The 13,126-nt window shown below is 49.1% G+C and overlaps 5 protein-coding genes across 5 annotated transcripts; 2 read left to right on the top strand and 3 right to left on the bottom strand.

Annotated features, from left to right (window-relative positions):
• Positions 1 to 474: 474 nt before the first annotated feature.
• Positions 475 to 2,044, top strand: I303_107648 (uncharacterized protein; the record flags this gene model as incomplete). The annotated part of the gene is made up of 7 exons (XM_018410923.1): positions 475 to 618; positions 701 to 900; positions 1,010 to 1,079; positions 1,180 to 1,254; positions 1,324 to 1,501; positions 1,602 to 1,686; positions 1,771 to 2,044. The coding sequence occupies 7 exons, from the start codon at positions 475 to 477 to the stop codon at positions 2,042 to 2,044; spliced, it is 1,026 nt and encodes a 341-aa protein (XP_018259591.1).
• Positions 2,045 to 2,980: 936 nt separating this feature from the next.
• Positions 2,981 to 4,148, bottom strand: I303_107647 (uncharacterized protein; the record flags this gene model as incomplete). The annotated part of the gene is made up of 4 exons (XM_018410922.1): positions 2,981 to 3,445; positions 3,522 to 3,617; positions 3,799 to 3,885; positions 3,969 to 4,148. 4 exons carry the CDS (start codon positions 4,146 to 4,148, stop codon positions 2,981 to 2,983), a joined length of 828 nt encoding a protein of 275 aa, XP_018259590.1.
• A 1,801-nt stretch (positions 4,149 to 5,949) lies between these two features.
• On the top strand, positions 5,950 to 7,354 carry I303_107646 (uncharacterized protein; the record flags this gene model as incomplete). The annotated part of the gene is made up of 5 exons (XM_018410921.1): positions 5,950 to 6,027; positions 6,103 to 6,357; positions 6,432 to 6,485; positions 6,558 to 6,842; positions 6,995 to 7,354. 5 exons carry the CDS (start codon positions 5,950 to 5,952, stop codon positions 7,352 to 7,354), a joined length of 1,032 nt encoding a protein of 343 aa, XP_018259589.1.
• Positions 7,355 to 7,882: 528 nt separating this feature from the next.
• I303_107645 (uncharacterized protein) lies at positions 7,883 to 8,714 on the bottom strand (the record flags this gene model as incomplete). The annotated part of the gene is made up of 2 exons (XM_018410920.1): positions 7,883 to 8,139; positions 8,261 to 8,714. 2 exons carry the CDS (start codon positions 8,712 to 8,714, stop codon positions 7,883 to 7,885), a joined length of 711 nt encoding a protein of 236 aa, XP_018259588.1.
• A 548-nt stretch (positions 8,715 to 9,262) lies between these two features.
• Positions 9,263 to 12,857, bottom strand: I303_107644 (uncharacterized protein; the record flags this gene model as incomplete). Its single annotated transcript, XM_018410919.1, has 12 exons — positions 9,263 to 9,565; positions 9,692 to 9,832; positions 9,910 to 10,007; positions 10,097 to 10,196; positions 10,267 to 10,358; positions 10,420 to 10,491; positions 10,549 to 10,723; positions 10,803 to 11,982; positions 12,044 to 12,081; positions 12,141 to 12,232; positions 12,301 to 12,757; positions 12,831 to 12,857. The coding sequence occupies 12 exons, from the start codon at positions 12,855 to 12,857 to the stop codon at positions 9,263 to 9,265; spliced, it is 2,775 nt and encodes a 924-aa protein (XP_018259587.1).
• Positions 12,858 to 13,126: the final 269 nt, after the last annotated feature.

Genomic DNA, 13,126 nt, shown 5'->3' with positions numbered 1-13,126 from the left:
CGATGTACACAGCACGTATCGATGTACATCGACCAAGCAAGTGTGGACCCATGTATGAAGGTACGAAGAGCTCAGAATTTAGCAGACTTGGCAGACTGTAAAACTCCAGATCTGCAAATCTGAGTTCAGTTGGCTTACTCATAATGGTGGAGGGTCCACTGCTTCGCTGCTCCTATTTTCACGGTATTTCCACTTTCCGGAAAATACGGACTTCGGTTAAAAATCAAATGATGATTCCGGTGACGTCTTGCTCTTGCTCTTGCTCTTGCTCTTGCAGAGCATGCACTTGGTAGTCCGCACCACTCATGGCCAGTCACCGTGATCTTGTGAACGTACTGGGGTACGAAGATATATATATTGACTGAACGATATCATTGCAGTGGAAACAGACTTCATCGTCGTATTCACACACAACACACCACCATTTTTCATACAGTTAGATTGTGTCAAAATTGAAAACAGAGAGAAAACACAATGTCGGGACAATACAAACAGATCGTATTGAACGAAAGACCAGCCAGGGGTCCAATCACCGATAACACCTTCAAGTTGCAGACTGGGGAGATCAAGCAGCCTGGAGAGGGGGAAGTATTGGTCAAAGTTGAATATGTGTCTATCGTGAGTTAACTGAGGTTGATCGTCGGGTACTGGATCTGTATGACAAATGATCAAGCTCATGTAGATTGCCCGTTTGCTCTAGGATCCAACAATGAGAGGATGGTTGAACGATGTTCGATCATACCTACCTCCCGTCCAAATTGGCGCCGTGATGCGAGCCACCTCCCTCGGAAGGGTTGTCAAATCAAACGACGAGAATTTCAAGGAGGGCGATCTTGTGTTTGATACGTTTGGCTGGCAGGAATATTGGACCGGACCCGGGAAAGCCATTCAGAAAAGAGTGTAAGTTGATCCCCTGATACAGGTCCGATGCTTCTGCAAGTCCCGAGTGCAGAAGGGATTACTATGGCTCGCAGATTGACTGACTCGAGATTCACTTGGTCGCCTGCAGGACACCGGAAGGCGGAAGGGATATTGATCATATGGGATTATACGGATTGACGGGTATGACAGCTTGGGTCGTGAGTGGAATGATTGCTTTCAGCGCCGTATCCACAAGGTAGCTGTTGGTGCTGGTGCTGGACCGAGACTGATCCTCGAATTCCGTATGTGCGGGGATAGGGCCTCTTCGAGATTGGTCAGCTAAAAGATGGCGATCACGTGGTAATCTCAGGAGCAGCCGGAGCTGTTGGACAGGTGCGTCGAAGTCCTTCCTCTTCTGCTCAGGGGCTCAGTGGCTGACTGAGAAAACCGGGCATGCTGCAGATTGCTACTCAGATCGCGGCTGCTCATCCCAAATGCACTGTGACCGCGATCGCGGGATCACAGGAGAAGCTGGACTACCTGAAGAAGATCGGTGCTCATAATGTACTCAACTACAAAGATTCCGACTTTAAAAAGAAGTTCAGGGAGCTTAAACATATCGACGTGTACTTTGATAATGGTGAGTTGCTCCTGCCTTCCAAAGTTTCGCCCTCCCAATCCATCAACAAAATAGTGGTAGAAGCGAGGCTCTTACTAATCCGTTCTGATGATTACCTTAGTCGGCGGAGAAATCCTTGATCTAGCTTTGGCCCAACTAAACCCCTACGCAAGAATCATAGCTTGCGGAGCTATATCAGCATATAAGTAAGTCAAGCTTACTCCCTCTCTCCATCAGCTTACTCGGATGGCCGGATCAGTGAGTTTTGCTGACCCAGTGCGGATCTACAGCGCCGAAAAGCCCACGCCCATATACAACTACTTCAACCTCGTATCGATGAAATCAACTATGAAAGGATTCATCGTACTTGATCACGCCGACAAATTCAAGGAAGCGTCGGAATACCTGGCTAAGTTGGTGAAAGAGGGTAAATTGAAAGCCGATTATCATGTCACCTACGGCTTGGACACTTGTGTTGGCACGTTGAGGGATATGTTCGAGGGTAAGAACTTCGGTAAGACTGTTGTTGGCCTCAAAGAAGGTGGAGAGAAAAGCAGATTATAGAACATCCTTGGAATTGGGTAGGTATCGGCGGAGAGCTAGGTACAGGACACTGAAATGATCGAATTGATGCATAATTTGCCGGAAAGGATGCGTTGACATTCAATGTTTCGGCACCAGATCAGCGAGGCTAGGGCAGCAATACTCCATTTACTCGTTTGATATCATGGTTTTTCACACTGTGGCGGACACTATATCAACCGCCTTTGGAGTAGAGATGCTTGTGATGATGTTGTCTCTTTTGATGAAGCTATCTTGAACAGATCGAGGCTTATGAGCATACCAGACTCTCAGACGGCTATGAAGGTTCCAAGCTGGGTATCGATGTCCCGCGAGCGTCGGAAGATGTGTACAGTGTGGCGAAGGGGTCAAGCGTAATGGGGGGAAATGCTTTGTGAATAGCGGAGCCAGATATATGCGTCGTCGACTGCTGCTTGAATTCCCATCTGGACACAGTGGTGTTTCACTTCGTACACCGTGATCAGTCATCCGTTTAAGGGATCTTGCTCCTGGTCCAAGGGCACAGGAAGCAGGCGTCATTTATGATATGTGAACACAGTATGTCCTTCTGTGTGACGGAAGCTGGGATGGCGGCGATCTTCGAGATGTATAGAATCAAGGCGGCGTTAGGAGAACGAATGAGACTCGTCTTCGGCTCAGACACATCAAAGCCACGGTGGCACTCATGCTCGAAGTGGCAAATCATAGTGCTGGGCCAGATTGGGACTTCACCTCTTGATAGCTATTCGCCAGTTAGCAGCCTGATGCACCATATGCATCGAGAGAATTGAGAAATGACTATATACTGTAAACGAAATTCGGGAAAGTCAAATGTCGTGAGGTGTATCGATCAACTATGAAGTGACAATTGCGGATGGTGCAAGACTGAGTCGACGCACTGTGACCCCGCAACAGTCTGTACCGCACGATGCGATCCAATCAGGGCCGCCTCCAGTCCGTACTATACGAAGTGTCGTAGGTTGGCCAAGGTAGGACAGCGGGTATGCGAGCATCTTGACCCCCTACCCCGCCGTAGGTGACGGGGTTTGCAGGGTCTTGTTGTGTCACATCGTCCCGAATACTACTCGCAGGTGCCACCTGATTGAGCCAATCCCATTGTCCATCATCATTGGGGAAGGCTGCTCCGGCATCCGTCTGAGGTTGATTGTTATTCCGGACTCGGATTGATAGACTCTGTTCGTACTGCCCATTGGATTCACTGACGACTCGGCGCGTTCCGTTCTGGCTGCGTGGGAAATAGCCAGGGTATTGTTGTTTGTGTTGGGCTAACGTTGAGCGCCATCCTTGCTGTTGCACCTGTGCGCTAGCGACTGCTTCATGCGCCCATGTCTGCGGTTCCGGATGACTGGCAGTCCAAGCCGATATAGACCCTGGGTTGTCGATCTATTCATTCAGACAAGAAGCAGCCTCAGCACATCAATCGTCAATCTCAGCACTTTTGGACGTGTAAGGGACGTACACATTTAGCGCATAGAGGAACAGGGTTCCCGCCGAACAAAGTGGCATTGTCCGTACATCCATCGCATGAGACTGTGATAGTACGAGCTCGGAATTCCTGTCATCGCGCCAATGCGACAAACGAACATCGAGGCCGAATCAGCCTATGGATCCAGCGAGTCCTGAGCAAGAATAAGTTGAAAATACTCGGCGTACAGTATGGCCTGTTTGTAACGCTTCTCTACTATCGCTACAGCTCCATGGTATCGATCCTATGGTCCGTCCAGGTAGGTGCTGACTCTGATATTGTTGGCGCCGGTCATGGAGCCAGGTGACAGAAGATGTGTGAGTGTTGCACCAGTAATCGATGACGAATAGAAGTTCACCTGGACCCAGAACGCAGGGTAAGCATGTCCGGCCCACACGAAGGTAAGTAGGCTTGAAGATGTTGGTAATCGCAAGCACTTACGCAATTTCCGCAAAGATCCACTGGGTCGTCATTGAAGAGCCTGACTCCACTAGTACATTCACCAGTCCTCGCATTGAATCGCTCGGTCAGCGGGATGCCGTCAAACCAATGACCTGAGCATGTGCCCTGCCAAGTCAGCCGCTTGCGTCCACCTTGTGTGGATGTGAGCTGTTTAGGCATCTTGCGAGTCCGGATAGACAGGACAATTATTTGTGAAGCACTGGAGGGATTTCAGAATACACTCAGTGGGGTGAATGAGAAAAGCTGGGCAGTAATGACGCTATCCGCCAGCTTCTTATATCCTCTGATCCGAGCGTTGCCTGAGTACAGTACGGGATGCGCTTCATCAGCGCACGAAAAGGGCATCCTTTCGGACGAAGAAGGAGCGAAATGACCTTGACACCGCCACGATGGATATGAGCAAGTGCACGTCACAGACACGTAGAACACAAAGGGTAAAGGGAAGCAGGGAAGCTTCGGTCGTTAAACGTCAATTGAGTCGCAAAAGGATGGCTGCTTGTTCCTTTCCTGTAGATGAGCTACACCTGACCTCGGTCTGGCCACGCCGCGCGGTGTCTCGAGACTGGAGCGTCTCCTTTCCACAATCAGAGTACAGTAGTCATTTTTCGTAATATTATAGCGAAGACCTGGGGCGCAAAGGACGACACGCTTCGAAGCCTGTAATCTAGTACGTACTTCCGCTCTTCCTTCACAGTACATGAGTTCTCAACTCAAAACGTCCTGTGAACGGAGAAAGAAGACCAATCTGGTATACTGTAAGGAACTCACGCCACAGTGGCCTTCGGACATCCTACACTGTGCACTGGGGATCCCTGATGAAGCGTCAGTGCCCCTTTCCGGACCATTCAACCATCGGGAATCGTAAATTTGTGATACCACCTCAAAAGCCTTGCTCAGGCGAGCAGATCCTGTATCCAGAGATTCTCTAGCATCAAATGCAGCGGCGACAGCACAAGTGCTCATCACTGGCTCAGTATGGCATGTCCAGCCTCGCGCCCGCAAGTGATTTTGAGTATCAGGCGGAAAGTGAGTACACCTTGCAGGTAGGCAGTGATCACAACGAGGAGCAAGATTTCGTGACCCGCGAGAAGTATCACCGAAGAGGGACAAATAACCCAATGAGCCTCCCAAAGTTTCCTTACCAGATGAGGAGCATCTCACAATTGATGAGAGCATGGTGGACACCGGTGTGATTGGAGAAAGATCTTATCTGTACATTCTGAATTTCCCATCATGTCTCAGAGCGACAGACCGAGTCTGGTCTAAAAGACAAGTCGAGCCGTATTTCTATCCCTGGAAGATGGGCGAGGAGCTGTGGATGAGTATGGTACGGCAGGCCCCAAGATTCCACTGGTCCAGCTATAGCAGGATGATCGTATTTACTCTGTTGAAGAATGATACGTTACCGACTGATCCGTCCTTCCTCTACCCATCCCACCTTCAGACTCCTCTCTCCACCCACCACCCCTCGCTGTCAGCCTCTCTCGTCCTCTCCCTCTCCCTCTCTCCCTCTCTCCCTCTCTCCCTCTCTCCCTCTCTCCCCTCTCCCTCTCTCCCTCTCTCCTCTCTCTCTCCTCTCTCCCCTCTTCCCTCTTCTCTGCTCTTGCCCTCTCGCATCGCTCCTCTCCCTCTTTTCCTCGCCGTCTCTCTGCTTCCCTCTCCACCCATCTTTCATTAACGACTCCCGACCTGCCTCGTCATCATGCGCAGTGAAATGCAAGGCTGTCTTCCAATATGTCCGCGTAGGAGGTCGAGGTCAATTGCATGTCTTTCCAAGCATAATTGATCGCCGACTGCCACTTTGGGTAACTTCATCGTGTCAGCATCAATTCGAGCCGGTTCGCCTTTACCCGACCTGCGAAGATTCAGACTTCTTCGCTCTTTCCTTCTTTTCGCATATCGTTTTCTTCCAGTCATCGCAGCCTCTCCCGGACTCATAGCGAATCTCCACACCGCGACGATGGAGGCCTCGTCTTCTTCCTCGTCCAACAGGCACGAATTGATACGCAATGCCGTGCTATTCCTGAACGACCCCAAGGTAGGCCTGTCTCTTTTAGAGGTCCGCTCTCCAGCTTGTAACGTCACGAATTGAACATCTGTCATGCTTGTATAGGTCGCATCCTCCTCCCTTACTTCCCGAATACAGTTCTTAGAATCAAAAGGTCTGAACGAGCCTGAAATCCAACAAGCATTATCACAAGCGGCACAGGGTGCTTCATCGATTGAAGGTTCGATTCCCGAACGACCTAGAGATCCGGCTCCGCGTTATGGCTACAATCAAGCTACAGGACGTGAATATGGGTATGGATACGGACAAGGGGTGATGCATCCTCCGGAACCACCCAGGCGGGATTGGAGAGATCTTTTCGTGAGCCGACTTTTGGACGGGGAATGCCATAGCCGATGAGGAGATCAAGGCTGATTTCAGGGACGATTGAATAGATTATGGCTGTTATAAGTGGTGGAGTAGTCTATGGCTTATCGGTGTTAGCGAAAGTGAGTTCAGCTTGGAACAAGACCATCGATAGAGAAGGCGGTCGTTAACAGTTTCCCTTTCCGACTTCGCAGAAATACCTTCTTCCGCATCTTCAACCTCCGTCAACAACTTCTTTCCAAGATACTTCGTCTTCCCTTACAGCGCAGTACGACGAAGCGTCCAGACTACTCACAGAGCTGACAGAGCAGACTTCGGCATTACAACTATCGATACAAGAGGACAAAGAGCGGGTGAACGGTGTGATTGAGGAGGTGGAGGATTCGTTGAAGAATGTGAAGAACAGTGAAGAGAAATGGAGGGAGGAGATGAGGGATATAAGGAGTGAAGTTGAGAGTGTGCGAGAGCTTGTTCCGAAGGTGCGCATCATATCATATCATGTCATCTCATATCAAATCCCAACACTCTCACTTCCAGACCCACCTTGCCCTCTGACGAATATAGCTTGATCTAACCTCATGTGAGAAAGCCGGGGAGCTGATACGATGTTCGATCCGATTGGGTGTTCTAGTTGATCGAAAAACACTCGGCATCGCAATCTTCCGCCTTATCGGATCTGCAGAACGAGTTGCGTTCTCTCAAAACGCTGCTTCTCGCCCGACAAGGTCAAGGTCAGAATCAAGCCAGTTCTCCTCAAACCAACGGGACCTCGTCTCCCTCAGGAGGAGTCAGTTCGACGACGGCAGCTGCGAATGCTTTGTTGACCCCGCGAGGAAAAGGAATACCAGCTTGGCAATTACCTAGTCCCTCTGCATCTCCCTCAGCTTCTGCATCGGGCGGGTCCAGCTTGAGCGGAAGTGCGGTCTTAAGTGAGGCGGAAGAGAACCATGTGGATAAAGGCAAGGAGAAAGGTAAAGAGGAAACATCGTGATATAATCCGGCAATCTTTGAATGGCTTGGACCTTGGACGTCAGTCGAGGGTGAACCCGGAGTAAGATTTAATGTGAATATGTGAATATGTGAATGCCTGAAGATACCTTTTATGGTCATCTTGTGCACAACCACATCTCGTAGATCAGTGCTGTATGTAACATCATCGCAAAGAAGCAATGTCCTCGTCGGCCCCCTGCGTCTGGGTTGAATTATACATTCCATCAATACCCGAAGCCTGTAAATTCTGTCCTATGAAGGGTTGCTTAATGAATAGACCAGCACGAATACAATGTGCGTACCGAACTAGCATCTCGCGGGGTGATTGCCCTTTCTACTGTAGGGCAAGCTTGAGAGCACAGCGTCGCAGTGCAGTCTTTGTCGCACAGAGGGACATTGACGATACTAGGAGTATCACTCCGAAATACCAGATACAGCCCTCCAATTCCCAGGTCTGTACCAACAGCGTCTTACAAGACAAACGTGGATCATGATCACTTCCTCATTCTCTCAGCTTCAGCCCTCATCTTTAATCTTCCCCTTCAGCTTCATTGAAACTCAACATGCCCTTCTTAGCCTTCTTCTTCTTCTTCTCCTCTCCATCTTTCTTACTCCCTTTATCCTCTTCTTCAGCTTCAATTTGATCGCGATCATTCCCCACTAATTTCCGCTTGTTTGTATTCGATTTAGGTATTATCGCACTTGTCTTTTTCTCCTTCTCCTCCTGCTTCTTCAGATCGTTCGGCGTATTTGATGCAGGTGGAGAAGGTGATCGTTCGCCTTTTGCTACATATAAAACTTGACTCAGCTTCTGTATCCCATCTCTCCCCAATTCGCTTCATCCCAGCCCGTTCCAGCTCAACTCAAACCACCTCGACTCATTCCATTTCAGAACATTTTAGCTCACCTCTCCGCCTTATTCGCTTAACTTCATCTTCATCCAAATGTCTACCCTCTTTCAGAACGACAATCTGCGGCCCATCTCCATCGGCCCCTCCTCCGAATGTTTCTCCCCATTCATCTTCATCTTCATCTTCATCTTCATCATCCTCATCCCCATCCTCATCATTGGCTTTTCGGTTAGCGCGGTTGTTCGGGGCATCTTCATCATCTGATCCATTTGCCCATTTCCCTTCTTTAGGTCTGGACGGTAATGCTTCTCGACCACTTTGTCCTTGTATATCACGCTCACTCCTTCTTCCTCCCCTAGAAGGACCCGAAGCAGAAGTAGAATCAAGCGAAGGCGAAGGCGAAGGCTGTCCGAAGTTCTGTAAGAATTTAGGCGTGTTGGCGACGTATGATAATCCAGAGGAATATTGTTGTCTCGTCGGACCTTGGCCTTGGCCTCCTTTTCGGGACATGTTGTAGTCGGTGACTGGAAGCAAGCGTATACAGTCGAATACAAGGTAAAATGGACTTTTAGCGAGGATGCGTATGCGTATGCGGAACAGTGAGAGTGACAGTGATGATCTTGATGAAAAGGATTGATGCGGTCAGATTGCACGTAGAGTAAAGCGTAAAGCAAAGAAGTGACTTGTAAATACGAGTAGGACGGGCGATTCGCCTCCACTTGTTCAGTCCACCTCAGCTTTGGCAAGTCACTGAAAGACCAATGCACGTAGCGAGAATGAGATGGAGGACGATGCTCTGAACGCACTTTTCGTTCATCTAAGCTGAAGGTCTGAGACGTGTAAGCGTGGCCGAATCGATAAGGCTAAGTCGCTACATATATTTGAATTCTACAACTATGATTTCCGAGTGATCGTATAAATCTCCATAAATTCTTAATTCTTCAACACACATCGCCCTCTTCACTATTTTCTTCTTCCTCCACACGGTGCAAGATCGTTCGAATCTCGTATCATGCGCATGCCATTTCAGATGCGATAGTTGAGCCACCCTCGACTTTTTATGCCTTCCACGAGATCAACAACCCCCTCAGATCATCCGAGATAACCCTTCGTTCCTTGCCCTTCTTTCCTGGCTCATCGCCGTCCTCTTCCTCCGTCTCCTTGTCCTTGTCCCTCTCTTTGCCCTTCCCTTTTTTGCTGGGCGAAGAAGAGCCAGTGATATCTGAATTTATCCTACGATGTCTCAATCCTTCTTTACTCTTCTCTTCGAGAGTGGCATTCTCTTTATCCAGATCTTCCACCAATGTTCTGAACGACAGGAACAAAACTTCCGCTTGAGCAAGGGTGGTATCCAGGTCGATCTGCCCGATTGCAACACCGCGTCAGCGCCGTCATTGCGGCAAGCTGTTTGACAGACACTGTTCTCCATTATCGGAAGACCAGTCCGAGAAGAGGGTGTGAGTGCGGGTATTAGCACGATGACTTACAGTTCCACTCAAGTCGTTGGCGTATTTTAGCACCTCGTCAAATTCAGTCAAATATCTAATCAGGACATCTCGATGCGATTGGAGGATTGCGAGCGCTACGAAAAGTACGAATTGGTCAGAATAGAAATTGGTCCATAGTACCTGTGGCAGAAAGCGTCGGCGTCAGCTTGCACTGAAAGAGTATTCAGATCGTCGATCAACCTGAGGACATCACACACCTCCCATAGCTTGATGACCTGTTCAAACTTGAATTCCCTCTTGAAATTGATCAAGATCCATCTGAAGCAGAAAAATAGGTTCAGGGAGTCTGTCCTTTCTATGAAGCGTAACGACAGGTCAATGTTAGCTTATCTGCTTGAGTCTGACTCTGAAGAACTCGATTAGGCCTGAGTATCCCTAACTCACCCAAGTGAGCGTACAACTCCGGATCCATAACGCTGATCAGTTGTTGTAACGTGGACAATTTCCTCTTCATCCCACTTTGATCTCTCAAAAAATTGCTCTCCTATCAAGGGTCAGGTCTTCAGCTATTGCGATACGGAGCTTGAGCGAACAGCTAAACGAGGAACACTCACCATCATCTTCATGACTCCCACCAGACCCCAGAACGCGTCCGCCTCGTTGGTCTCGAAGACTACATATATCGGACTCAAAAGATCGGACATCCCTGACGAGTAGTATTGATTAATTATATCCCTACTATGGCTCGATCATAAAGTTCAACACACCTTGTACATATCCCAACTCCGGCGAGTACGTATGATAGGTCATCAGAATCGTCCTTAGCGCTGCAATGTGAGCTGTACAAGTATGAGAGTTATCAGCTTATATCTGATCAAGGTAAACAATTGACATACGATTCAAAGCCGCTGCGCCTCCTTCCTCTTCTTCTCCTTGACCGTCATCGCCTAGACTTCCCCTCCTCAAACTCGTGTTTGCCCCTCCACCTTCTTTCTCGTGATCTCCCTTGTGAGCCGCTGAGCTAGGTACAGCATATATAGGTTGATTTCGGTCGGTTCTTCTACAATCAACCTATTCATAGCCAGTTTCATCAGCTTCCCTGATCCATCGATTGCCCTTCGCCAGTCATGTAAGGGTAGAGATCACTCACATCGATTCTATGCCATTCTTCTCTCCAATCCTCCCTGCCACCATTGATTTCATTCTCTTTCGCAGCTTCCTTCTTCCATTTCCCCTTGAGCCCATTATACACCTGCCTTTTAGCTTTCCTAGCTTCTTCCCTCTGTTTCGTACGTTTTTCCTTCCCAGTCTCGCCCCCTCCCAGTCCTCCAATTTGCCAGGGTATAATTCCCAAGAGAACTTCCCACCCTTCTCTTCGAGCTTTCACTTCCTCCGGTTCAGACGAATCGCTAAATCCCCTCTTGAAAATCTCTCTCCTGACGTACAGCTCATCCCTTCCTTGAGCTGCAAAGCTTTCCCAGTCTCTAGCCGTGATCGGGTGTTGAGGCGTCCTGGTAGGATTCGGTATCGGTCTTTTGCTATATGACTTCGGTAACATCGAAAATACACCCAACGAACTCTCCAAATCCTCCACAGGAGAAAGAGAGCCCGATTGAGAGGTGGACAGGGAAGTCGACGATTTCCTGCGTTGAATTCTTGCTTTAGACGCCAGTTCATCCCGGCGAGCTCTTTCCCCTTCTTCAGCTACGACTCTAGCCCATCGAGCGAGATACAATCTTGCTGATTCGAATTCGCTCGCTACATCGGTGTTGTTTTTCTTGCCCGGCTTCGGAGGTAGTCTGCCCGTCCTCTCCCATTCGCCAGGGACGTTGACCAGAGACCGCACGGCAGGGGGAAGGTGCGGGACGACGGGTTGAGCCAGGGGATGAGAGAGGACTTGAGAAGCTGCTTTTCTCGAGAGATTGGTTAGGTTAGACAGGGAGGTCATGAGTGTCTGCTTGGGTGTAGTGGTGTTCAGAACGGCTGCAGTGGGGTATGTCTGCTTGGGTGGATATGGGACGGTTTCAGGGGTAATGGGTTTACGTTGCGTAGGGATGGTCTCGGGTTCTTCCTCCAATCCGGCTTCGTGCACCTCGCGATCGCTCTTACTTGGATTGACAAGCCATAATTCGGCACCCATGTTCTTTCTGGAGGTCAGTAAGTGGGAACGCACTAACGTTGCTCGTGATTCAAGAAGTGACAGGAATGGAGGGAATCCCCACTGGGCGCGAGGTAAGGGTTGCGAAGGGTTGGGAAGGTTCGGTGAAGCCAGTAATGGGGATTCGTCATCGTGGAAATACAAGGTAGGGAGAGAAATGCCACCCATCAAGCTAAAAGACGAGGTCAGCGTCAGTTTGATGGTTCGAGCGAGCTCGAAGCTTGTGAGCTTACTTGAATGTAGCTGAGCCGTACCAATGGGACAAGCTTGGCTGTTACACGACGGTTATTAGCTGGTATAATCTGCAGAGTTTTTTGGCGAGTGCCTCACCGGATAGACAAGGACACTGTATATACTGGTGATCGGGATGGAGAATGCGTACTTTTCTCCTTTCGGCGGAGGTAAGGACACAAACACGAAGCCTAAAGCATACCAGCAAAAATCAGCCAGACTCGAATATTACTAGACCCTGGGTTGGGGAGAAGCATACCGTCTTCCTCCTCATCTTTTGTGTTCGGGGCCAAGTTCCGCCCTTCGACCCTCTTATAGCCCTCACGGTCCTTCTCATCCATCCGCTCGAGCAATTCATTCGGTACCCAAGTAATCAACGTTTCCTTCTGTCCTCCCACAGCTGCTGCTCCATTGTCATTGCCATTGCCTGATTCGAGGTTCGGAGCGAGGGAATGAGGAGTCGAATGGTCCACTTCGACTATACCCAAGTACCCAGAGATATTGTCCTTGTTGAAAGAAGTAGGATGTATCGAGACGTGGGATTTGCAGTACAGCAACCTTGCTTTCCCACCGGTTTTCGTCGCATCCTTGTTCACGGACTCGGCAAGTGGATGGTCCGTAATATGGTCAAACGAGGTATTTGTTGTAGCGGGTGAATGAGCCTGAGTGGATACGTTGATTAGGGATGAAGTATCGGATGAGGTCGATTGTCGGTTCTATAATACGAGACACGTCCGTTGATAAGTGGCGATGCGTTGAAGATGATGCTGCTGCTCAGACACAACTTACCTCGACATTATTTGGTTCTTCTGTCATTTTGGGTTTCTGCTCGAATTCTTCTAGATACCTCATCTGTGAGAATGCACACTATGTAAGCATTGGTGAATTGAGGGGGGATGATTAGGGGTTGATGAGGATATGTAGTCTTGCAGTCCTGTTGCGATAAGGCTGTGAGAGAGTTGCTCTGTACTTCGTCATCATCCACTACGATTACTAGAGTACTCGTAATTTACGGTTAAGGGTTTATGCCGATCACTCATTACACTGCTAGTACTAGTGCGAATGTGTCAATTTTAAATGGGTTT

Source organism: Kwoniella dejecticola, chromosome 10, assembly GCF_000512565.2.
Source record: "Kwoniella dejecticola CBS 10117 chromosome 10, complete sequence".
NCBI lineage: Eukaryota > Fungi > Basidiomycota > Tremellomycetes > Tremellales > Cryptococcaceae > Kwoniella > Kwoniella dejecticola.
This window is presented reverse-complemented; position numbering and strand designations above follow the sequence as displayed.